This window comes from Cucumis melo, chromosome 11, assembly GCF_025177605.1.
Source record: "Cucumis melo cultivar AY chromosome 11, USDA_Cmelo_AY_1.0, whole genome shotgun sequence".
Classification (NCBI taxonomy): Eukaryota; Viridiplantae; Streptophyta; class Magnoliopsida; order Cucurbitales; family Cucurbitaceae; genus Cucumis; species Cucumis melo.
Genome location: NC_066867.1, coordinates 1,244,132 through 1,270,718, shown reverse-complemented (window position 1 = coordinate 1,270,718; position 26,587 = coordinate 1,244,132). Strand labels below are relative to the sequence as shown.

Genomic DNA, 26,587 nt, shown 5'->3' with positions numbered 1-26,587 from the left:
AGCAATATAGTGGTTAATTTGACATTGGGCATCGAACTATATTTTGTTATATTTTCTTTTTGGATTTTCTTTTTATAATTTTTTTAGTATAATAAATGTGGGAACATGTGTTCGAATCTTTCACGTCTTGGATGGAAAATCATGTATACCATTGAGCTAACCTCACTTTGATTTCCATAATCTTTTTTTGTTTGAATAATAACGATCTTAGAATTATACCTTTAGATTTGTTACATGAGCTTATTCTACAAGAAATTGAATTAAATGTTAAAATTGTTTACCATTTGGTTTTTGAAAATCAAACCTATAAATAAATTTGTTTATTTATATTTTTACGGTCTACCGCTGAGGAGTTCTTAAAACTAAATTCAAATTTTGAAAACTAAAATTAGTAATTAAAATCTTAATTTTGTTTTTAGAAATTGCTTAAGAATTCAAATGCTTACAAATAAAATATTTCAACAACGAGTAAAAACGGTGCAAAGACAATTATGCTTTTCAAAAATCAAAACATCGAACATAACGGAACTTAAAATCTGGATATTTTTCATAAAGAAATTGTGAGATTCAAGTGTTCGTAGATGCTAATCTTGAACTTTACCACGTACGTTTTTTTATTTTATTTTTTTTTTTGGGGGGGGGGGGGGGGGGGGGTTAATTGCTATTGTAATTTAATCGCACATGAGTTAGTAATTCTATTGCACATGAGTTGTTTATTTGTCCATGCTTAAAGACTTACCCCATGCCGTATTCGACCTTTTGTTCTAACATGATTCGTTTTTATTATTCTGTTCTATGATGTACTAAAACATACAAACGGTACTCGAAATAAATTTCAAATTAATGTCATCGACCCTATAAAATTCAGGAGATTGCAAAAAATTAAGGCCTTAGAGTTGCCCCCGATGACTTCCTTATCATCATCACTCAATATCAATTATTCTCATGAACTTACCAATATCAACATTTCCAAATTATTTTCAATGAGACTTCTGGAAGTTGTGATAATATTAAACAGAACTGTAACTTAAAAGGATTATTATGAACAATTTTCAACAGACTTTATCTTCAAACTCTTCATCAAGTGCATTAACATCAAACTTCACGATAGCAATAACTACGCTATCTATCAATTGATTAGTCTTCGAGAATAAGCCATTTAAATTCGAATTCAAAGTAATTGGAGTTGCTGAATATAAGCATCAAGTGGGGAGAGATTGAGATTATACATTGTTTTCCTTTTTCAACGATTGTTATGGTCGTACGATCAACACAGTCACTTGGTTAGATCTCACACACTTAAGATTAGCATTGTAATTCTTTTCTCCAGTCATGTGTTTGGGGCTTCCACTGTCAAAGTATCAATGATCTTTTGTAGGAGATCGAAATGATGGAAGTACCACATTGCATTGGACTCTTGTTTTTTAACATAGCTTTTCCCAACTTGAATGAAAGATGACAACGATAAACTGTTATAAAGACCATGCAATTGAAGGTCTAATATGATCCTATTTGCCACTGTGATTGGAAAATCAACTCTTTCTAAGCATTCATTACACACTTTTGATCATGCTCGAGTGTAATCTTTTGTTTCTCCTTAGACATGGATTAATCATCAACTCTACTCTTCGTTCTAGAGTATCCTAGACTTGTTGAATCACTGACTTTTTTACATTGAGAAAAGATATTTATCAGTATCATTTGTCTATGAGTTCAACATCTTAACAGATCTATATGCAAATTCAATTTAGTCTTATCTAGATTTAGCTTGCGTTTTAGAGGGATTCAGTTCTTTCTTTCTCAGCATCTAATACTCTTATGTCCTCTAACCATTGTTGGTGTAGAATGCACTAAAATATTTTTAGCACAATCGAATGTCCTCGATAATGTGATTAACATCGGCTTCGACTTCTTCATCTTCACTACTTTCTTCAATATCCTTTTCCAAGTAAAGTTAAAAACATAGCTTTGATTCTGACCAACTTCGCCATATTTATGAAGTCTGGAGAGCAAAGATAGGTAAGTCTATAAGAGATTGTTTTGATTCCCTAATTTTATTGTCTTTGAACTGATCATTTACTGGGATTGTAGAGCAATGCCTTTGTTTCTCCTTTTGGGTTTCTCATCAAAAGTCGTCTCAACCAGACCAAACTTATCAAACTTTCATTGCTACACTATCCTCTGTTATTTTTCAATAGTTGTTGTTACTTTCGTATCAAACCTCTTTCGTAAACATTTGAACTTCGCATCTGATATCTTTTTCACCTTCATATCAAACCTGTTTTTTGTTCTTTTTAGTTTGGAAGTTATAGTGTCAAATCGCTCTTATTTGTATGTAGGGCCTCGCAATTGATCATAACTTAGATTAACTTCAGAGCTCTCTCTAATTTTCCAATAATATTCATGCATTAACGACGTTAGTATGTATTAGAAGTAAATGTAATGCTGATGGTTGTTTATCATTCTTGAACTAGAAGAGGACATAACACAATAAAGTAATATTTTCTATGGTGAAAGAGCTTTGAAATCTGAATCGGTTGAGCTATATTACTGGGAAATTGACTTTTTGGTTTTCGTTTTCAAAAGTAGTACATTTTTTTTAAAACTCGTAAAACTGTTTTTCTCGATCAATCTCGGGCAACATCAACTATCGAGATTTTCTAACTTATCGATTGTGTTTCGGATTTTCTCGGTGCATCTTAGAAAGACAATTAGATCAAGATTCTACCCATTTCTCAAATCTTCTCCAGTCTTACTCAATATATTTTTTTATTTTTTTCAAAAAGATTATTCAAATCTTCTGCCAATTAAGATTTGGTGAAGATTTGAATATTTTTTTTTTTTTTGGAAAGATTTGAGAAATGGTAAAAAATCTAATGGTGTACAGAGATGTACCGGAAAAAACAAAATAATCGATAACTTGAAATTTTTTACAAAACAATCGATAACTTGAAAATATTTAATTTTTAGAAAATCTCGGTGGTTGATCTTGTCCAACATTGGCCACGAAACACAGTTTAAAAAAATTTATCACTTTTGAAAACGAATACCAAAAGGGTGTTATTATAAACCCACGATAAAGTAATATGGTTCAACATATTAATATAATCCATGACCTAACTATTTATGATCCAATGCTATGTTTACGAGTGACTTTGAAAACAGTTTTCTTTATATAATTTTCAAAATTATTACAAAATTGTTTTTCGATCATTCAACAAAATATACTATACACTTGGCAGTCTAACAAATTCAATTTAAAAGTATAAAATTCAACCTTGTATTGATTACGAGTGATTCAAGAGATAATGTGTTAATAAGAGTGAGATCATAAACATGAGAATTGTGTCATTAATCATTTCAAAATCACGATTTAAAATCCGAATTCTAGTTGAGTACAATAATAACGTGGTAGAAGATTGAACAACCCCCAACTAATTTAGAAACGAAAGTCACATCATGTCAATATACCATTGAACCAAGCTCATCTTGAAATATACATCGAAGGAACAAAAAAATAGTACGTATAAAAGTCAATATGTGGTGAGTCGGGACAAGGTGTCCTTACGAGATATGCCTTTACAAGTAAACGTTTTAAGTCATTAGGCATATATTGGTACATAGAGAAACATTATGATCAATAATATACCGTAGAAATAGTAGTTGAAAAAAGTAAATGTAAATAAATATTTTAAGAACCCCAAAAATTAAAATTTAATATACATATACATACATACATACATATATATATATATATATATATATATATATATATAACACGTGAATGCATTAATTTTTCTCTTTCTTTAGCCAAAGGAAAAAAAAATGGAGCTAGTGTTGTCCTAATTATTTTTCTTTAATGGTAAGTGTTAAATGAATTAAATAAAGGGTAATAAATGTGCAAAGTTAATCAAATTTTGAAAATATTAGTTCTTTTTTTTTATTTTTATATGAACAAAACAAAATCATAATCATAAATGGTTTAAATAAAGTCTCAATCCCCTCTCTATCTTCCCTTTCTCTCTCTCTCTCTACTATAAATTATGTCTATACCTAATTCTTTTTAAACGATCTATATCTATTTTTATAATAAAGTATAAATATTCGTTAATCGTTAGATTTTAAAAAAAAAATCTATTAATAAATAGGAATGCACAACACAACACTCAAATTAGAGACGTAAATATCGACGTGATTAACGAATTTTTAATTTTATTAAAATTTGAATGGAAATACTTTTAAATTCCATTTATAAAAAAAAATGTAAACTATAAAATAAACTAAAATATTTATGAACTATAACAAAATTTTCGATTATATTAATGATAAAAATCAATAGACTTTTATTACTGTCTATCAATGTTACTGATAGAGGTCTATCCATGTTTAGTATTGATAGAATTTGAAACTTTGATGTATATTGTAAATATTTTGCTAAATTTACTTTTTTTTTTTTTTTTTTTTACAATTTTTCTTAATATTTCTTTTATTTATATTATGTACATTTACATCATTGTTTATTTTTGCATGTTTTTCATGAATCTTCACATAGTTATAGCTATGGGTATAGTGAAAATATTGATTCATCTCTCGCTCGATATTGATTTAGGACGACGGATATTTAATTAATACTATGTATTTCAGTAAACTTTATAAATTTCTTGAAATGGAGGCCTAAATTATTGTGGTTGTATTAGTATTTGTATGAAGGGGGAATAGTGAGATGTATAAAACAAAAATAATATTCAAATTTGAAAAAAGAAAAGAAAAGAAAAGAAGGAGAGAGAGAGAGAGAGAGAATGGGAAGGGGACAAAAAGAATAATAATTAATGGTGAAGAAAATAGAGAGAGAGAGAGAGAGAGAGAGAGAGTTGGCAGAAAGAAAAGAGAAGAAAAATGAAAAAATTACAATAAATGAATTCAATAACTCTCCACACAATTCCTCACCAACACACTGTCACCTTCTTCTTATTCTTTTTCAAATTTATTACCATTATTCACTCACTTCAGAATAAAAAGTTCTTGTTTTCTTCAGTACTTTCTTTCTTCACACCACACACATACCCTCTCTCTCTCTCTCTCTCTCTCTCTCTCTCTCTCTCTCTCTCTCTCTCTCTCTCTCTTTCCAAGTCTTTTCTTTCTCTTACATACAGATCATGGCCCTGTGTTGATGATCTCTGCTCTTCCAAAACGTTACCACAATACACCACTGCTTCCTTTATAAGTTACGAAAGACCACCATATATAATAATACGTTTTTTCCACACTATACTATCGATGAAAATCCGCATTAGGACGCAACACATGATCACTCAAAGTTATAAATATTGTGTTTCATGAATATTTCATCTGAAATTGCGTTAGGATTAAAATAAAGATGACATCTTTAAATCGATAAAGTTGTAAAAATGTAACAGTGTAATGTGTCATAAATAGAAGCGTTCGTTTATATAAATATCTACTTTCTTTTCGTCTCTATTTCTTTTTTTTTTTTTTTTCCTTTTCTTTATCCTCTCTTATTTTCTTAATTAATTTAAAATATTATCTTAAAGTTTAATCTCATCTTTTTATGTTGTTTGACTTTTATTAAATAAATTCATAAAAAGAATGAAGTTTAAGGTTGAGTAAATATAGTTTGGTTAGATATATAAATACAGTTATTACAAAATTATTTAAGTTCAGTAATTAAGTTTTTTTTTTTAACTTCTATTTAAATAATAGATCTTTTCTATATTTATATTTATATTAGTAATTCAATTGAATTTTTGTGTAATAATCATTATGAATTTTTGTTAATATGTATAAATTAGAATGTACTTCGTGCAATTGATTGTATTTTTTAGATGCATTTCACAAACGTAATTTGATTACAATTAAAGTTGTTTACTTTGCATTATCCAATATTAGTGTTTCCTTATTATCAAGTATCTAAAAATAACCGATGAATTTCATATCGATCATCATCAATTCTACAATCGAAATCCATTCATTGATTACGCCACATTTTATTACGATTATGAAATAAGATGTAATTAAATAACAACAAACACAATCAAACATAACTCAATATTAATGACATTAGTGTTGATAGATCACGTTTTCCAACTATAATTCAAACCGATATCGATATTGGTGTTAAACCCTTTGAACAGCAAATCAAATAATAATATTTATTTTAATACTTGGAAATGATGTATGAGTATGATGAAAAAGTGGGGGATTTTTCTTTTGTTTTTTTTTTCCCCTCTTTGAAAGTAGTAATTGAAGGGTTGACCAGTTTGAAGATTTATGAAAAGAAAAGTTGGTCAGTGATTAGAAGGAAACTTAAGGATTTGTCACTTCGAAATGAATAATGGCAAAATAAAAATTTTTCTTTTATGTATATTTTTATATGAAAACACAAAGATCCAAACAAACCGTACGTTTTTATTAGGTCAATCAATACTACTGTCCACTGTTCTTCCACTTTGTGTGTGTGCGTACGGCTTCTTCATCCCTCCTGCCACATCACCCTTCCACGTGGATCCAAAAATATTTACTTCTCTCCGTCCTAATTGTTCCATCATAATTTGATATACGATCACGATCACTGTAAAGCATCAATGTACGATATATTCATGTCGAATTATAGATAACAGTGATATATTTATTACGTCAATGTATATGTATTAATAACACAATTTTAATGTCATCTAAGCCTATTGAATGAAACATTTTCTAAAGTGTTGTTTAATAACTTTTGTTGATAGTGGCTCCAATGATGCGAAAATCGTATCGTTGAAATTCTTTACGATGCAAAGTTTGTGTGGTTAAAACCCAAATTTCTAGTATAATGACATATTCTTGTTCGTTTTCAAACATGATCACTGTGACGTTTGTTCTGTGATAATGTAAAATGCTTTAGGTATATATATATATATATATATATATATATATATATCTTTGTGAAACGAATAAAAGATTATCCTCAAACGATACTATTCATCATCTTAATCTAAATCGAGTTGATTAGATAATATATATCGAAGATGTTATATGATAAGAGGTGACCGTAGAGATAGTCTCTTGCTGGCTAAGATCACAAAACAAGCAATTTGAGGCTTTAATTAGTTGGCCTTCCATGGGTCTACTTTTAGGGTTTTTATAATTAGTGGGACTTTGTGTTTTTCCAAATTTGATTGAGCTTTCAAACTACATTTTATTTTTGTTAGGAATTGAAACAAAGTAAAGCTAGAATATAAATGCTGTTTTTCCCTAAAATGTTTTGCATCACATCACATATCACATCATGTGGGGATGAGTTAATGCCCTGCCAATCTCTTACAATAATTATACATATTTTAATTATTCAACTATGGGCATTGGGCATGTTGTTACTTGTTACGTATAAATATACTTTTCTGATAAGATAAGAATAATATAATATTACCAACTTAAATCTTTAACCAAACTCAATTTATTCTTCACAACTGTGTGTCTATATATATATATATAAAAAAAAATGTATCGATTAAAAGTTAAGCCTCAAAATAGTAATTATCTTTGATAGGATTCTTTAAATCATAGATAATTTATTGACATGTGTGTGGTTGATGTATATTGTCATCGTGTACTTAAATTCAAATAAATTAGGAAGAGTAATCAAGAGATAAAACAAATTATCGAATCACAAATTAACACGTTTAATTAAAAATTGACATGTTTTCATTATAACTATTGAATTGAATAAAATAATTTAGCTTAATTTTGTGTTAATATTTGGACTCGTATTGATCAATTTAACCCAAAAATAAATATTATTGTCAAATGAGTAACCAAATAACGAGAATCAATAACAAACACCTTTCATACCACATTTTTTTTACGTAGGTGATCAAATCCAACGTTAAAGAAGTATGTTTGACATCAAATATCTGTCATTATTTACTCATTGAAAAAAGTTTACTTAATGTATTTCTTGTTTGTTCGTACACTCAATAATATTTCTCTATCATATGGACATGCGTATAGTAAAAATCCCATGATAAACCCATATTCATTGATATAAAAAATTAAAATAATAATTAAAATTATGACAACATTTTTAATTAATGAATCGTAAATATAACAAAATTTATCATCTATCAATTATATATTTTTATTTCTATTATTTTCTTCCATTACTAGAATAATATTCATTTACGATATTTGAAAGAAATATCATCTAATCAATTGAAAGACTCAAGTCCTCTAATATAACAAGTCCAACTATCAATAATACTAATAGTAATAACAAAATCATCCTCGAGAAATTTATCCGACAAAAACAATTGATAATTTTTTATCGATAATAAATCAATTACTAAAAAGATAAAAGTCTACCATTAATAACATAATATATGAGAATTTATAAATTATGATAAAAGAAGAATTTGGAATTACAAATAAATATAAATATAAAAGAAGGTAAAATTAATTGAGGAAGGTAAATAATGTATATATAAGTAAGATTAGTGTTAGTAGACAAATAAGGTAATTAATAGAGACAATGTAATTAATGATAATATGTATGATTTTAGACAATATTCCTGAATGTACTGATTCATGATTTTCACGTACATTATTATTATTATTATTATTATTATTATTATTATTATATAATTAATGAAATAAATAAATACAAAAAAGAAAAAAAAAAATTGACTTCCCCTGAAATTAATAATAAAATGTCCTAATAATAATAATAAAGAAAAAAGTATTAATGTACTATTTTTTTCTGTGTGGATTTTACTGTTATACCCTTGCCATAGAGGTGTCTCGTGAATCGTGCGTGCTGAATGGAGGAAAGGAAGGTTGAAGAAAAAGTATTAATGAGGGAATCGATAAACGATGTCTCTCTATTCTATTTTTATTTTAATTTTACCATTCTACCCTTCCCATACAACTGTCCCATTTTCCCAATCAATTGCACGCTCACACGCACGCGCCCTATTTTACCAAATTACCAAATCCTCCTTTTCTCCTCATCCTAATACCTAACCATTTTACTAATAATCATCTAATTATATAACAAACATTTTCTAAATACATCACTAATCAAATAAATTAATCAGTAATTATAATAGCTATTAATTATATAAATAATAATAAAGTGTATAGAAATATTTTTAAGAAATTACAATAATATAGTTTATAACTTTATGCCTTTGAAAAATTTTTACTATTAAAATAGCTTAAATCTAATTATTATATTTGTAATTGTCTCTTTTTTTAAAATAAATGTTGTTAGATGTATTAATGTTTTTGATATGATTGCTATATTTATTACTTTTTATTATATGTTTTTTCAACTTTGAAATTTTGCAATTTAGCATTTAATTTTTTAAAAAAGATATTAAATTAAATGCTACTAATATGAATATATAACATTATTGGAAAGTGAGATTTGGTTTAGATTTTTATTATTACTATATTTAAAAATCTTATACAATTTTAGTTTCTGAAATTTGGGAAATTATTCCCTTTGATATCTTTCTCTCTTTCTATTTCTTTTTTCTGAAATCGTATAATATTATTTGAATATATTTTTTTTATGACATTCAAGTGTTGATTATAATCTATTTCTTTCATTCTTTATCAAAATGAAAATAGTTTTATTTGTTTCATTTTTTTTTAACTATTATTGTATCTTATGTATAAAAATCTAACAAATATTATCTTTTGTTGGGAATTGTGCAAAACCCTCTAATGTATTGTAATCCCACCCCAGGTCTCATTTGAACTTTGGGGTATTGTTTTATCATGAGCTATCCTAGAAGAGAAACTCGATGAATAGAGTGTCGTGGTATCGGTCGGCCCCGTTCGAACAAATGAAATTTGAATTTTGATGCTTTGTGGAACACTGATAAGAAGACTTTCTAGGGTTTGTGATTCTCTTGGACCCCTTAGCTATATTGGATTTTAAAAGTTTGCTTAAGAGTGGTCTAGTAAATATTATCAAAAACTTTGATCAAACGTTGTTCAAAGTTTGTTTCTTAATTGTTTGTTGTGTTGAGGGTTTTGGTAAGTTCTTGGGGTTTTCAGATTTTTGTTTTAGAAATAATCAATAGTGAATATTTTTTTTTTCTTTAAAAATGGAAAAGAAAAATTGAAGACTAAAATTTGTTAAAAAAATTTGTTACAAATCACATAATACCAACAAAATCACGATTGACTAGGGCTTTTATATTTTATTTTTAGTATTTTTTTTTAAGTCAATAATGTTCTCTTGCACAATATTATTTTGTGATTTGTAAATAAATAATATTTTCATAACATTCAGTCATGAGTTTCAATCCCTATTATTATTTTTCTTTCTTATTATTGTTTTTAATAGGACTATTATATTATTATTGATAATAATAATAATAAAATATTTACACGGATTTAGAAATAATAACAATAAATATTTTCTAACAGTTAAAACCTAAGAAATATTGTTCCAATTAGGATTTCATTTAACATATAATTAAAAGGTTAGGTTTTTAGTGCACAAAGTATTGTATTTTTCTATGGTAAATTGAAAAGTTAAAATATATTGTTGGTCATAAAATATATAATTTGAATACTTGAAAAAATTTGTGGCTTTTCATTTTCGTAATAATTTAGGTTAAATTAATTTAAGGGTTTAAAATATATCGAAATCTTAAATTTACTCAATTTTACTAGAAAAAAAAGTATCTTGAACAAATTTTCTCGAAAATAAGTAAACATGTCTGATATTTATATTAGCATTTCTTTTTTTTTTTTTTTTTGTGCAAATTATAAGAGTTGTTTGGTGGTATGTAATGGAATATTTTTGTTATGCAACTTAATTCAAAATTCATATGTGAATAACGGGATATTTTAGGGATATTTCTATTCGGGTTTTAATAATTTTGTAATATTGATTATATTTCAATTCTCTAAAGGAGGTTAGGGGTTAGGGGCAATATGGGTATTAAAAATGGACAGTACAGGGACAAAGAGGTAACTCAGAGAAGCATTCAATTCCTGCTCAGAATGAGAGGTCCTTCAAAACCCTTTCTTTTCCCTTCTTCTTCTTCTTCTTCTTCTTCTTCTTCTTCTTCTTCTTCTCATTACATTACGTTTTCTTGAAACCCCAAATCTCCCCATCCAACGGCTCTCATTCACCCCCCGACGACGCCACACTTACGACCCTTCTTCTCTTTCTTCATATATATCTATATATATCTATATATATATATATCTATATATATCTATATATATATATATATATATATATAAATAAATAAAATATATTTTTCCTTTTTTCTCTCTAACAATTTTAATTTCGATTAATTAAAATAAATTTCCTTTTTCTCTCTTTCTGTTCTCCTTCTGTTTGGTATTGCGAAACTCGAAGATCGGATCCAGCGCTTTCTCTCCAAACCCTAATACCCAAAAACCAAAAAAGAAAAAACATATTCTCCCAATCTCTTCCTTCTTCCATCCACACCTTCTTCTAATTTCTTCATTCATGGACTTAAATCGCTCCAACACAATATAACGCCGTCCGATTCATCATACCAAAGGTCAGTTTTCCCTCTTTTTTTTTTTTTTTTTCGATCTTTACGCCATTTTCATTCTGCTCGTTGATGATTCTTGTCTTCTTGGTTCTGAATGAAAAATGTTTACATATATATGTATAGAATTATTTTGTTTTTGCAGTGGGGGTTTTTTTTTTTTAAAAAATGTCATCATCAAATTCACCATGTGCGGCTTGTAAATTCCTACGAAGAAAATGCACACAAGAATGTGTATTCGCACCGTATTTCCCACCAGATCAGCCACAGAAATTCGCCAATGTCCACAAAGTCTTCGGCGCAAGCAACGTAGCCAAACTTCTAAACGAACTCAACGCTACACAACGTGAAGACGCTGTTAATTCCTTAGCCTACGAAGCCGAATTCCGTTTACGTGATCCCGTTTATGGTTGCGTTGGTTTAATCTCCGTTCTTCAACATAAACTCAAACAAATGCAAACTGATCTCTATAATGCTAAAAAGGAATTAGCTTCTTACATTGGTCCTCAAGCTATGCTTCCTATTCTCCAACCTCAAACCACTCCATCCCCTTACAATCATCATCTCTCCCCTATGATGGGCATTGCCGGCCCATCCCCTTCCCCTTCCCCTTCCGTTCCCGGTTCCTCGCAACAAATGATGATTCGGGACTCCGCCGTTACCACACCTGCTCATCATCATCACCACCATCATTTACAACAACAACAACAATTGTTCGAGGCACAACAATTGGCGGCGGCTGTTGCGGCGAGAGAGGAAATGTTTAAAGCTTATGAACATAAGCAAAGCCAACAACAACAAAGGCAGCAAGAGCTATTGAGCTTTAACAACAACAACAACAATCAAATGGGTGCTTCTAATTTGACATTGGGGACATTTGTGGATAATTCCTATCAACAAATTCAACAACATGATCATCAAAATTCTTCATCACATCCACTACAAGTACAACTGTTTCTTCAACCACAACAAACACAACAGCTCGAACAACAACATCATCATCATCACCATCAATCTCACAAGCCTGAATCTACTACACATGCTGATGATGGTAGGATTAATAATAATAACAATATTAACATTGGTCCATCTTGTTAGTTTTATTTTCTTTTAATCTTAGGGATTGATTTTGTTTTTTTTTTTTTTTTTTTTTTTTTTAATGATGATTATGACAAGACTGCTTCATGGATGGGATTAGTTTTAAATGGGAGGGAGTATTAGCATGCACAGCAGGAAAGATGCTTTTTGCATTTATGAATTATCTATTTTTTCATTTTGTTTTAATGTTAAAAAAAAAAGAGAAAAAAAAAATACAAATGTTGCAATATTATTTGGTTTTTGTGGTAAATGACTAATTAAAGTCTTTTTTTTCTTTGAGTGAAGGATGGTATCCTATAAAAGGAATTATTGTCTTTTCACTGCCATGGGATATTTCTCACTTATTAACTATAAATGTAACTCTTTTATATATAAACAAATTTAACCCCTTTTCATCTCATTTCCTCCCAATTATCCCTTTTGTTATCTTTTACCCTATACTACACTCTTTCCTTTTTTTGAAATTTTTGTTGGTGCAATCTATGTTGTACCCATCTATTGTTTAGTCTAAAATTGAATTGTTTTTGTTTTAGGCTACATGAAATTGCTCTTATTTTTTCTTTCCTTTCCTGGTTAGTATTTTGTTATATTGGCAAGTATTTTGATAACATCTCCTTTAGATTCTTTTTAAAGAAATGAAAATAGCTATGTTTTTTTTTTAATTGAGGGTTTAGGGTATGAAGATGGTAAAGATATCTAAAGCCTAGTTGATGAGATGTTTCATGCATCTCTACTTATCCCTTCCCTTCCTCTCTCTATCTTGTTAAAAGAACATTGATGGTAAGAGGGTGTAGACAACCCAACACCATGTGCAGTAGTAGAAAAAAGATATCAACCCTTAGCTATTCATTATAATAATATTGAGTCTCAATACAATGAAATTCTTTTTCTTTTTCTTTATATTATATATATATATATGTATGTATGTATGTATATATTTATTCATATTGGGATCTGCTGAATCAAGCCCTCAACCAAATAAAGTATAGCTGTATTGTAATTCTAATACATCACGTTCATTAGGTAACCATAGGGATTGTGAATTACTTACTTTTAAAATGTCTTTTTATTTACAAGGGTGAATAAATCAAACTTCTAATTTCGTTAGTTAGGACCATTGACTTTGTATTATTCAATGAGACATAAAATAATGAATTAAGTAGAAATTGTTTATATTTTTATAATGTTATGGTATTGTTATGTGGAAGTGATAGATTGTGTATGAGTTGGATATTGTTTGATATGCATGTGCAATGAGAAATTTAGTAGGTTTAAAATAATGGTGGGAGATCAACAAATTCACATTGGAAAAGAAATAATAATAATAATAATAATAATAATAATAATAATAATAATAATAATAATAATATTGGTAGATTAATATTCAATCAAAGTAAATATATATTAAATAAGGTGTTAGGGGGCCATATATAAATACTATCAATTGCAAGTAGATCTAGTTGGCATTAGGTTTTGAAACTTGGTTATTGGTTTCAATTAATGTTCATTCACAAGTTTCTACTACCACATTTTTCGATGACTTTTTTTCTTACTTTTAATATTACCCTTTTTATTTATAAAATAATACTTCAAATTATTACTTTAGTCCTTTTGACTTATGGTGTAAATTTAATGTTTTTAATTTTTTTTTTTTTTTTTAGTTTTCGGATTTACTTGACACTCAAATTAGGGTTAGTTCGTTTAGGGTTTCAAAATCATATGAATAATAAAAGTGATTTTTAACTATTTTAGAATAATTAACTCCCAAATATGTTCTAATCCAATAAGACTTTGTCCAAAACAAACAAGATAAAGAGATTTTTTACACAAAATCCATGCACCATATATTTTATGAATGTCTTAGATTTTCAATTATTTCGAGAGCTTTTAGCTTTAGTTCTAGACAAAATTTAACATCTTCACCGTTGTTTAATTTTTTTTTAAAAGTATTTAATTCTTTCTTTATGAATATCATTTTTCAAAATTTGACTTTATTTTTTGCAATTTATTCATTTTGGTTGATATAATTCATTTCATGCATGATCTACCAAATTATTGGTTTCTTCATTTTAGAAAATTTTGTTTATTTTCTTCATACTTCCAGGAGGAATCAATCAATCACCAAGTATATGTATATGTTTAATTTTGTTCAACTTTGCAAGCACTATGGAGAAAAATCAAAGACAACCTTGGTTGGAATTTAAATACCAAAGTTGCACTTTCTTATGCAAACACCTTTGTTTTCCTCAATTCTTTTTTTTGCTGTATTTAGTTTTTTTTTTCTTGCTACGTGAGAGATGGAACCTCAAACCTCAAATGACCAAATATGTCTCAAAACTTCACATATAACTGAAAACTAGCTTATTCAAAAACCCCATTTCACAAAAGTATATAATAGATATGTTATGTATAAATGTTTGTTTTGTTTTGCAGGGTTTGAAAAGGAGAAAAATAATTGCACAGACTAATGAAATAGAGAAAAGAAATGTCATCGTCAAATTCATCAGTGTGCGGCGTGCAAAATCCGTCGGCAAAAATGCACACAAACAATGCATATTTGCACCATATTTCCCACCAGATCTTCAATGCCAGGACGCCACGCCGCCGCCAATTCCTCAGCCTATACGAAGCTGACTTCCGTTTACGTGACCCCATCTACGGCTGCGTCGGTTTAATCTCCATCTTTACAATGCTAAAAAAGAATTAGCCTCTTATACTGTCCCACTCAAGCCAAGCAGCTCCTCCCTATTCTCCAACCTCAAACTACCACACCTTATAATGTGTCTCTTATGTTGAGGAATAGCACCTGACTCGCCAGTGACAGCTGCTCCTCATCATCATTTGCAACAACAACAACAACAGTTGTTAAGAGAGAGCAACAAGAAAAATGTTTAGAGCTTATGAACATAAGAAAAGCCAACAACAACAAAGGCAAGAGTTATTGAGCTTTGATGGGTTTAATAACAATGAAATGAATTGTTGTGGTGGTGGTGCTTCTAATTTAACATTGACTACTTTTGTGGATAACTCCTGCCAAATTCAACATGATCAAAATTCTTCTTCACATTCCCATTCTCATTCACTTCAAGTACAACTGTCTCTTCAATCTCAACAAACACAACAACAGCTTGAGCATCATCATCATCATCACCATTCTCATCAATCCCCACAAGCCGGAATCTACTGCTGATGATGGTAGGATCAATAATAGTATAAAGATTGGTCCATGTTGTTACTTACATTTTATATTTTTGCTTGAATAATCTCTTAAACGAATTTTCTCTTTAGGAATTAATTTTGTTTTCACTATTTAGTATCTGGTTCAAGGTTGTCCTTTTATTATTATTATTATTTTTCTTAGGATGGTGATTAAGACAGAACTGTTTCATGGAGTTGTAAACTCCCCTAAAACCTTTCAAATCTATATCTTCATAAGACTTATAACTCAATATATGAGAGGAGAAACGCCACAACTGATCATAATCGAAAAGACATAAAAGAAAACAAATTACAAACTGAGTTTCCACTCAACATCAATCAATTTCCAGTTGGTAAATGTTTATAAACAGAAAGACAATCTAAATACATCTAAAGAAAAAGTCATAAAACCTTTTAGCTTGTTGTGTGTGTGTACTCGTTGGAAGTATTATTTCTCGACCTAAAACATAATCAAAGATCTAATAGCATAATCTCTAAATAAAATACATATAACACAAAACAAGAAAGAAGCAACATCACAATGTGTATATATATCGAAACCCATGTTAAAAAGAAAAACACTCGGAAAAGCTTTTTGTATGCACTAAGCAATATTTTCATATATCATTGCAATTTTTCTTTGTTTATTAGGATTATGATATTAGATTCTTGGAGAATTTAAAATATTTATATTAATACAAGGGATGTAAAAAAGTATACGATAAATCATAGCTAAAAGTTGTACCAAAGTGAGCAACCCACCTTTTTTTTGTTTTTAGCACAAATGGGGGTTGTAGATTAGAACTACAAACTTTTTAGTCCTCAAAGTGTACCGATGCTAATTGAGTTTTTGTACGATTTTTTCTCTAAATATTGAAGGTTGAATCACCACCTCTACAAAATTATAATAGATATTAATTTTACAAATAATAGTTAAGTGTACAGTAACATTTTAAAAAAATACAAATATAACAAAGTCTACTAGTGAAAAACTTCTATCGTCGACGGACTCTTATAATTTATCAAAGATAGATCAATATTTACATTTGTGGTATACTAGTGGGATTTTGTTATATTTACCATTTTTTCGATTTCTATATCTGTAACTCTCTAAATTCTAAATACAATTTTTTTTTGGGTAATTATAATATGTAGTAATTTTTAGAATAATTATTAAGTATGTAGCAATATTTTAAAAAAATTGAAAATATAGCGAAGCAGTAATAGACTTATATCGTTGATAGACTATTATAGTTTATCAGTGATAGACCAACATTTGCTACATGGTCTATTAGTGATAGACTCCTATCATCGATAGATTTTGACAGATTTTATTATATTTGCAATTTTTTTAAAATATTGCTATATACTTGATTATTTTAAATATAATTGCTACATGTTAGACTTATCTTTTATTTTTTTTTTCTCAAAACCAATCACTCTAAAAGGATATCCGGCCTAATTACTTGTTTGTCAACTACCTCAAAGTACAATTAGCCCAAACTCTTTTAGGTCCAAAGGCCCATACTCAAAACCCCCAAACTTCACCGTGCATAAACCCTCACACCACATACAGCTCCGCCTAGCTCCTCGCCATTCCGGCTGCCATTGTCGAGATTTCCGACCGATCATGGCCAAGTGGTGGCGCTCCGCCGGAACGAATCTCAGGTGGGCGGTGTTGTCAGGAACAAAATCGGAATCGTTTCCATTTTCATCATTTCGAGCTGCTTACCATACGATTCAAGCAATTCCTAGAGAGTGCAGCGGCCGCAAAATTTCGAGCAAAGATAGAGCTCAAGGAAGAATACCCGCCGTCGTTTTCAGTCAACAACTCCTTGAGAAAAACCCAGTCCACGGATCGCCGTCGCGAAAGCATCTGCTCACAACAGAGCGAAAGCAAATTCACTCTATTCTCAAATCCGTTAAGCTTCCTTTCTTTTGTTCCACTAGGTTCCAGCTTCAGATCCGTGCTGGTTCCGGATCTTCAGTACTTCTTGAATCAGGATCCATCCTTCCAATTAAAGTAAGCCATTCACGTATTCCTACCTGTTTGTTTATGTTTCATTCATCTTGGTTTTTTCTTTTTCATTTCTTGTTATGGAGTAACTGTTTGAGGTTTTTCAGATTCATAGGAACGAAGAAACCGGGAAGATCTTCAATATTGTGTTTGTATGGGCTGATGAAGGCTCGGAGTTGAAGGTAGATGTGCCAATTGTTTTTAAAGGCGAAGAGGCTTGCCCTGGTCTTCAGAAAGGTATCCAATGAAGAAATGCTTATTGATTTTGTTAATGTTGAATTAATTTGAGCTATTGCAAGATATTGGGGAATTAGTTTTTTTAATCCAGAAAATATATTTAGCCTTTTTTGCACGACTATAACTGCAAAGATGACTCCGAAGTTTTGTTTTTTGAGAAGCAAAAGATTTGGTCCTCTGATTCTTGCTTTTCCTTACTATATGAAATGTGCACGACCCACTTTGGAAAAAGTACACCTAGAAACTGTGCAATGTTTAATCATCTTTGATCTTTCTTTCCTCCTGGATTATTCGAAGATTTTCTGTTTTCTTTCTGTCCAAGGACCCCAAAGAAAGTAGCTCTAAACACTTGTTGATCCACTGAACTTTAGGAGTGACATAAAAGTGTTGTTTTTAGCTATTAAATTATATACTTAAGCAATCCTGATGACTTAAGATACTCTCCCAAAAACCGAACATTTATTGGGGGAAATTAGAGAATACAAGGGGGTGTACAACTACTAAGTGACTTTACCCAAGCTTTCCATAACTAGCTGATCTTACTTCATTTGCGTCTGTCCATGAAAAGTGGAATGTTCCAGAAAAATCAGTATGATTGTATGGTTAACCTTTACAAAACATTTCTATCGAGGTGCAGAGCAGCTAAAGGAGGAAGTTTCTTACATATTTCTAGCTGAAAATTTCTTTAGTTCTTGACGTTAAGTCTTTTTGGACCATTTTTGTGAGCCATGTTAGAACCTTTTAGTTATTAGTGATTAGCAAATCTTGTGATGTGTGGATGAAGTTGTATCTTTGGGGAATATATGACATTTCCAAAGCTCAAACTATGAACTTTGGTCTAATTTATAGGGGCATAACCCTGATAAAGGGCTAAGAAATGATGTGTTTAGTCTATGGTGACACCTACCTAGGATTTAATATCCTACGAGTTTTCCTGACACTCAAATGTAGTAGGTTTAGGGGTATCTTAAAAAAAATGTCAAACATAGGTACATGAACCACCGTTAGCTTCTTCACCTTGTTCTATAATTGCACCCAGTGCCTGCAAGGCTTTCACAAATTTGTTGCGACAGTTCGGTTTATGTTTATGATGTTTAAACATGGTAGATGATAAAAGGTTTTGTTCTCTATCTGATCGTTGTTAGGATGATAAAGAATTGGAAATTAAAATTCTACAATCTTGCAAAACTTGTATGGTGGTCCATATTATCCTTTAGTAATTTTTTTATCTGAACCTTTGTCATCCAATCAAATGTAGTTTTGAAATCATACTTTAATTTTGTGGAAAACAGGAGGTCAACTGAACAAGATAAGAACTAGTCTGAAATATCTTTGCCCAGCCGAACACATTCCTTCAAAGATTGAGGTGGATGTAAGCAATCTGGACATTGGGGATAGAATTTTCATTCGCGATGTAGATGTCCATCCTTCTTTGAAGCTACTTAGCAAGAATGAAGTCATGCCTATATGTAAAATAGTCACAACCAAGTCCAAAACGGAAAACACAGAAGCTTCAGAAACTTCAGAAACTTCAGAACCTTCATGACGGCAGATTCGTTGAAAACATATTTGTGTTTAGAAGCTTTTGGTCTACTAAACAACTTCTGATTGATGAGACCAAAGAATAACATCTACTTGGCATCAAGTTCATCCTCTATTTGGAAGATGTTATTTGTTTAAGATCCAAATTTGTCACGTTCTTTGTATAAATTTGGAACGTTTCTCTATTTCGATTCCTTTCTTTACCGACTTTTGATGCACTAGCTGAGATTTTTGATGAAGCTCAGGTTCATTTCTTGCTGGATGAAAAGTATCAACAGAAGATAAATGTTCTTTTTTAAAAGATTATTGCCTCGATCATTATTGGAGGAAGAACAAAGAACAACGATGACCCAGAGTTTATTTTAGTTCAATTATCATCCACTTTTGGTATGGTACTTATTTATGCTTGGATTGTGCATTGGTGGGAGAAATATGGGTGTCTCATGGCTCCAAATAAAACTGACTAATATTAGGCCATTAAAAAAAAGTTGCTATTTCATAGAATGGTCATATGCGAGATTGGCTAATGTAGTCAACTCAATAACCGAATATTTTGTAAATAGGGAGCTAAAAACATAATCCCATGAGATAAATTTACAAGTATATGAGTTGTTCTCTACATATAGAGATTGGATTTTCTAGGACTTCTCTCTCTTTTTTTTTTCTTTAGGTTTGAGCCGTACGTGTTATTGATTTTTGTCTCAATTAGTATCGAGTCTTGGAAGTACAAAGTATGTAAATCCTTGGGTTAAATAGTCTAACCTCAATGTCATCCTTGATTGAGGTCATGTCAACTCTATAGGGTTGCTCCGACTCTTAAATCATCTTGAGATTCATAAATTGGATAGAGATTCAACTCTAAAGAATACGAAATATATTTTATTCTAAATATTTGAGTCATCCATGACAATTATAATGTGAAAATTTCAATATCCAAGTAGAAGTTGGACGATTTTTTTTTTAAAAAAAAATCATTCATATACACACAAAAGATTCAATTGATTTATTCCCATGGCACATTCACACCAGAAACATAAACATACACAAGATGACAAGGATGAGATTTATTCCCATGGTATATTCGCACATAAGCAAACAAAGTAAATAACAATTAATATATTATTTAGTTAAAGAAGCATATGAAGGAATATCCTAATTAAGTTTAAGTGCTTAGTCTTAGCTTTCTCTCTTCAGAAAGCAGCCTCGCAAACTCAGTAAGTGCTTCTTCATTGGTACCTTCATCAACTGCTTCAAATTTTCCAGTTTCTAAATTCACTCTTGAAACTGGTTTCTTTAGTAGAGCCTCTCCTGTCTCTACCAGCTTATTTAAATTCTCTTTTGTCGCAACGTCCACCGAGGCTAGATCCCCCGTCAATGTGTCATCCTACATGATCATTTTCAAACGAACACGTGGTTAAATTATTGACTGACCTAAAAGATGTAACATTATATCAACACTTTGGCTATAAGATCTATGGTATACGTACTTGAATACGAAGATAATTATGTTTACTATGTAATGATTGGAAGAAGGTAGAAACATGATAATCAACCATATCAGCACTTGCATGGCCAAAGAAATCAACAATGGGGGTGCCACCATTTTCAAAGTCTAAAACCCAACTGAAAAGTCCCCATTTGGAGGCTTGAACTGCACTGAATTTCTCATCATTTTTGGGTGCACCTGTTCCTAATGAAACAACCAGCATTCTTCTTGTATCCATTGGCTTTATGTTTATGTAATCTGAATTTCCCATCACACTTATCTCTTTCGTAATGTGAGTGATTGCAGCAAGTGTCTGCAAAATTTTAAGTTTACGTTAAAATATATTTTTGGTAGAATAAATACACAATGATAGGAAAAAGTTCACTACAAGAAATATCCTTTTTTATAGCTTTTCTCAATGACTATATGTTCTATATTTTCTGACTCACAAATTTTCATCAATTTGTCAAAAAGGAAAAAAAAAAAAAATGTTAGTCTGTCTTACAGGATTATTAGCTGCAACTCCACCATCAACTAGATTAAACGCACGAGTGCCACCATTAGAATCCTTTGTCTCAAAGTAGTGTGCTGGTAAGAATGTTGGAGCTGCCGAAGTGCTTATACAAACATCTGCAAGTCGTGGGTTCTTGAGCTCATTAGATTTTGCCTACAAAAAAGAAACAGCAGTGATCATTTTGAAATGACTTTCTATAATTTTCTTATTACTCTCAATGAAATATGGTTTTAGTATTAAAATTCTTCACTTAAAAGCACTTTTAAAGGGGTAAAGAGTAGAGTTACGTTGTTCATACATCATTTGTAGTAAAAATAACTGGTTGGAGAAGCTTGATATCAAAAGCAGGAATGACAGCATATGCCAAAGTTTGTTTGAGAGTGAGATCTCCAAGTTTCTCATTCAACATTGTCCTCAAATAATTTCCATCATATCTTGGTCCCGTTGCTTGCCCAAAAAAGTTCGTCACTTTGCTTATAAGATTACTCATTCCATAACATGATCTATTCAATCAAAATCATTATAAATTAGTTCATTTTAAGGATTATCGTTAACAATAAGACAAACGATTTTCGTATATCTCTATTTAAACAACTATTTGAAAAAATAGTGTGGTTTTTTTTTTTCTTGTCTTCACTCAATTTTGGCTTTTAAAGAAATTGATATTATACATTAATAGGTCAATAAACTCAGAAGACAAGACAGTAACAGTTTTTTACAAAGACGTAAATTATACATGTCAATAGGTCAAGGGAATCCGAAAGACAACTCAAGTGCGGTTTTTTACAAAGATTGATGTTATACATGCATATCACAAGAGGTCCAAATTCTAGAGAAGATAGCTCAACAGACACATTAAACAAACATAAATGACGTTTCCTTTTTTTAAAAAAATATTTTTGTCTATTTAAAAGAAAATGAATACTTTCACTTAATTGTTTAATCACAAGTTGATAGATATAAATATTTAAATATTATAATAAAATATTTCTAAAGAAAAAAACAAAAATTGGTCCTCAAGGAAGTTTGGTCTTTGTTTTATTTTGGTCAACTTAATTTCAAATATTAAATTTCGTAATTTATGTATTTTTAATAAATCTTAAATTAATTGACGTTAGTTTTCTTTTTAACCTTTTATTTTCTAGAAGAAAAAGTTTTTATTATTTCTTCGATAAATTGTGACAATATATTAGGTAGTGTCCTTTTATTAAAAAGATTATTATTATTATTTAACCCAATGAGAATGATTAAAATTTGACAATTAAAAATTACTAAAGATATTTTTAAACACGTAAAAAGTCAAAAGCGTACTGAACTAGAATACCAACTTTTTTTGAGGGAAGATGTAAGGAGCGTGATCCAAATAGAATTTGACAATATCTTTAGCAGCAAACAAAGGTCGATTATCCTTATCAGGAGCAGTAATCATGGTCGTCACCAATCCACCTGTACTCGTTCCAGCAATTACGTCAAAATAATCTGCTATCCTCGCTTGTGCGCCATCCAAATCCTAAATCCAACAACATCACCCACCAAAATTATCATGTTTGAATTGACTCCCTAAGTATCTATAAACAAACGCATTCGAACCGTTAAACGAAAGAAGCTAGTTAATCAATCCACAAGTACTTCAATGAATGGTTTTTGTTTGTTTACCTGAAGCTTTTGTTCAAGAAATTTGAGTACAGTCCCCGGAATGATTCCTCTAATGCCCCCGCCGTCGATGCTTAACACTGTTATCATCTTCCCCTTTGCAAAATTTGCTTCCATCCTTTCTCTTTGCCAATGTGGATATGTCGTTTTTTCTCTCCTAATATATTTGAGACTTTATGGTGTGTATATATATATATATATCATTACTAATACAACATTAGGGGATTTTTATATTGTATGGTATGATAATGAAGGTTAGGATATTGATTAAAAAATAAGAGAGAACTTATGTATTTGAATAATCCAACTTCTCATTTTGATAACTAATTTAATTATTTTCCACATTTCTTGCCTTTCACATTTATGTTCATTTCTCTAAACATTGTAGTTCTCATTTATTTTAAAATAAAAAAAAATTAAATTCTTAATCAAAATTCCAATGTACGTAAACGGTTGTGGATCAAAAATTTTTTATTGACGGAGGTTTTATAATTCAGTGAAAATAAGGGACATTTTAAAAAATAACAAAATATTAAAATTTTGTTTGGTCTATTTAAGATTTTTTTAGCTATATATTGTATTATTGTTTTTTTTTTTTTACTATCCACGACAATTCTTTAAAAATAGTATAGAAAAAAATGTAAAGAGTGTTGAAAATAATTCAATATAAATAATTTGAATGACAATTTTAGGACTAGTTACACTTCGTATTTTTATTATTTCCAATATATATATATATATATATATATATATATATATATATATATATATATAATAAAGCATAAATTTTACTAAATTTATCGGTGTATATAGAAGAACTATTAGAAATAGCAAAACAGTAGAAATATTTACGATGAATAAATTTCAAAATCTATTAATGATACATACTAATAAACTTCTATCAGTGTCTATTGTAACATTGATAAACGGCACTCATAAGAATAAGTCGGTACTATCATTTGACACACTATAAAAAATTTACTAATTTATAAATATTTTGATTTACTTTACTATATTATTAAAAACAATACATGTATTTGTGTATTATAGAATTAAGCAATATTTTATTAAAATCAAGAAGAAGTAAAAGTAAAATTTAACATCAAACACTACTTCTAGTAGGTCTACTAAATGACTTAGCATACACATCAATATTAGCATAATTTGTAATACATTGTATTCCAACTAATATATATATATATATATATATATATATAATTTATAATCACCTTCTTTAGTCAACACATTTTAATAACAATTTATATAAAAAAAAAATACATATTTGTAGTTATCCAATAAAGCAATCCACTCAAAGTCTAATCTATTTAATTTTGTGGGACTTCATTTGTAGAAAACACTATTAGTTTTAAAAAACTATAAATATATTCTACGTGACATCTATTGATTTTACATTTTTTCTGATTAATCTTGTCTTGAAATAAGTTCGATCTTATATATACCATATGTTGTCTCTTGATTTTTTTACACGTAAATCTATAACCATAACAATTTGAACTTGTGTTTAAAACTTTTAATGGGAGATATTCCTCCTCATTAGATTATACACGAAACCAAGATGAAAAAGAAAAGAAGCAAACCCTTAATCAAATGATGTTTACTTGGTTTACCTCTACATCTGTTCTCTTGGGACACACTACTCTAAAAAGTTGTGTTGTATATATATTTCGAGGTTTGTAATGCTTAGTTCTATAGGACGATTTTCTGTTATTGATTTTTTTTCTCATTATTAGTCTTGATTGTCCATTTAGACCATTCGCGTACAAAAGTCGAGTCTAATGTTGAAAATGATTAGATAAATATTTTATTTCATAAAAGTGATTTTGAAAACAAAAGTACCCTTTTGCCTCTATTATTTTAAAAGTAACGTATATGGTGAAATTTTTGTTAGTATAATGGTGGGTAGTGGAGTTTTAAACTTCTGACCTTTCAGAAACGGAGGTCGGAATACGATGAGAAAATTGAATTAACTAAAACTAACTGATTGGATTGCTTAATTAATAATTTAATTACTTGGCAACTCATTTTGTTGAAAGTTTCTTGGGGTATCTTTAACTAATAATTTGATGATCAACCATTAAGCTTTTTTTAGTTTAAAATAAGGATTGCACGTTATCTTTTATGGTCAAACCAATATTTGTAATCTTTTTTTTTTATTGACTAAACCTATCACAAAAAATCCTATAAATTTATGCAAAATGGATTTGTTTCATTTAATAACTTTATGCATAACAAAATAATTAAAAACTATAAAAACAAAATTAAAAAACATGGCATTCTTCTCGTTTCCTATTCTTTCTTTTAATAATGAATTAAGTAGTCTGTGATGTGAAAATATTTACACCATATATAACAATATTGAAAAAAAAGAAGAAATTCAAGGATTTGGTGTGAAATAACAAAAATACCCGCACGATTAATCAGTCACACGCGCATGAAAAAATAATTTTGTATCTAATCTAAACGATCTTATGCCGAGCTAAACGATTGTGTACACTTGTACCTAGTCTAAAAGATTATTGTACTATTGTACATAATCTAAACGATCTTGTACCTAGTCTAAATAATATTGTACCAAGTCTAAACGATCTTGTAGCCAATCCAAGCTATCTTGTACCAAAGTTAAATGATTTATTAGTGATATTGGTCTATCTGTGTCTATCCGAGTAGACAATTGATCATTTAGATATTGGTATATAATCGTTTAGATCCTGTACCAATATCGTTTAGATCATTGACCAAAAAGAAAAAAAGAAAATGAGAGATGAATAAGAAGGAAGAAATTCTAGAAGAGGAAATGAAAAAAATTACAAACAAGAAGTGAGAATACAAAGAAAGAGAAATAATAATATGAAGAAATTAATAATATGAAAAATAGAAGAATAAATAGCAAAGAAAAAAAGAAAAAGAACTGCAAAATTCGTCCTACAATAATCAAAATTCAATAAGCGCAAATATGAAATTTATAAAAAAATAATTAGCTTCGTGAGACTTTCTTAAATTATTAAATAGATCGTATATTTAAGAAATTTGTTATATTTATATAAATTTACCATGAATCAATGTATTCCATTTACTTTCTAATTTAAAAAATAGGTTAAATTACAAAATTCGTGTCATAGAATTATTTCGTAAAAATAATTAAAATTTAATTTTATGATTTGATAAATTTATGTTAAGTAACGCATATGATAAAAACCTATTTATGAATATTTTTATCCAAAAAAATAATTGGACTAAATTTTATCTTTTAAAACCATAATAAAATATTTACGGTTCGT

The 26,587-nt window shown here is 29.4% G+C and overlaps 3 protein-coding genes across 3 annotated transcripts; 2 read left to right on the top strand and 1 right to left on the bottom strand.

The window, feature by feature from the left end:
* The first annotated feature begins 11,286 nt into the window (after positions 1-11,286).
* On the top strand, positions 11,287-12,713 carry LOC103497461 (LOB domain-containing protein 36). The gene has a single exon (XM_051079353.1). The coding sequence runs from the start codon at positions 11,712-11,714 to the stop codon at positions 12,639-12,641; it is 930 nt and encodes a 309-aa protein (XP_050935310.1). The 5' UTR covers positions 11,287-11,711; the 3' UTR covers positions 12,642-12,713.
* A 4,618-nt stretch (positions 12,714-17,331) lies between these two features.
* On the top strand, positions 17,332-20,006 carry LOC103497462 (uncharacterized). The gene is made up of 3 exons (XM_008459663.3): positions 17,332-17,862; positions 17,964-18,093; positions 19,386-20,006. The coding sequence occupies exons 1-3, from the start codon at positions 17,470-17,472 to the stop codon at positions 19,637-19,639; spliced, it is 777 nt and encodes a 258-aa protein (XP_008457885.2). The 5' UTR covers positions 17,332-17,469; the 3' UTR covers positions 19,640-20,006.
* A 561-nt stretch (positions 20,007-20,567) lies between these two features.
* On the bottom strand, positions 20,568-23,441 carry LOC103497463 (patatin-like protein 2). The gene is made up of 6 exons (XM_008459664.3): positions 23,292-23,441; positions 22,964-23,145; positions 21,934-22,138; positions 21,627-21,788; positions 21,123-21,434; positions 20,568-21,019 (listed from the first exon to the last, which is right to left on the bottom strand). The coding sequence occupies exons 1-6, from the start codon at positions 23,403-23,405 to the stop codon at positions 20,798-20,800; spliced, it is 1,197 nt and encodes a 398-aa protein (XP_008457886.2). The 5' UTR covers positions 23,406-23,441; the 3' UTR covers positions 20,568-20,797.
* Positions 23,442-26,587: the final 3,146 nt, after the last annotated feature.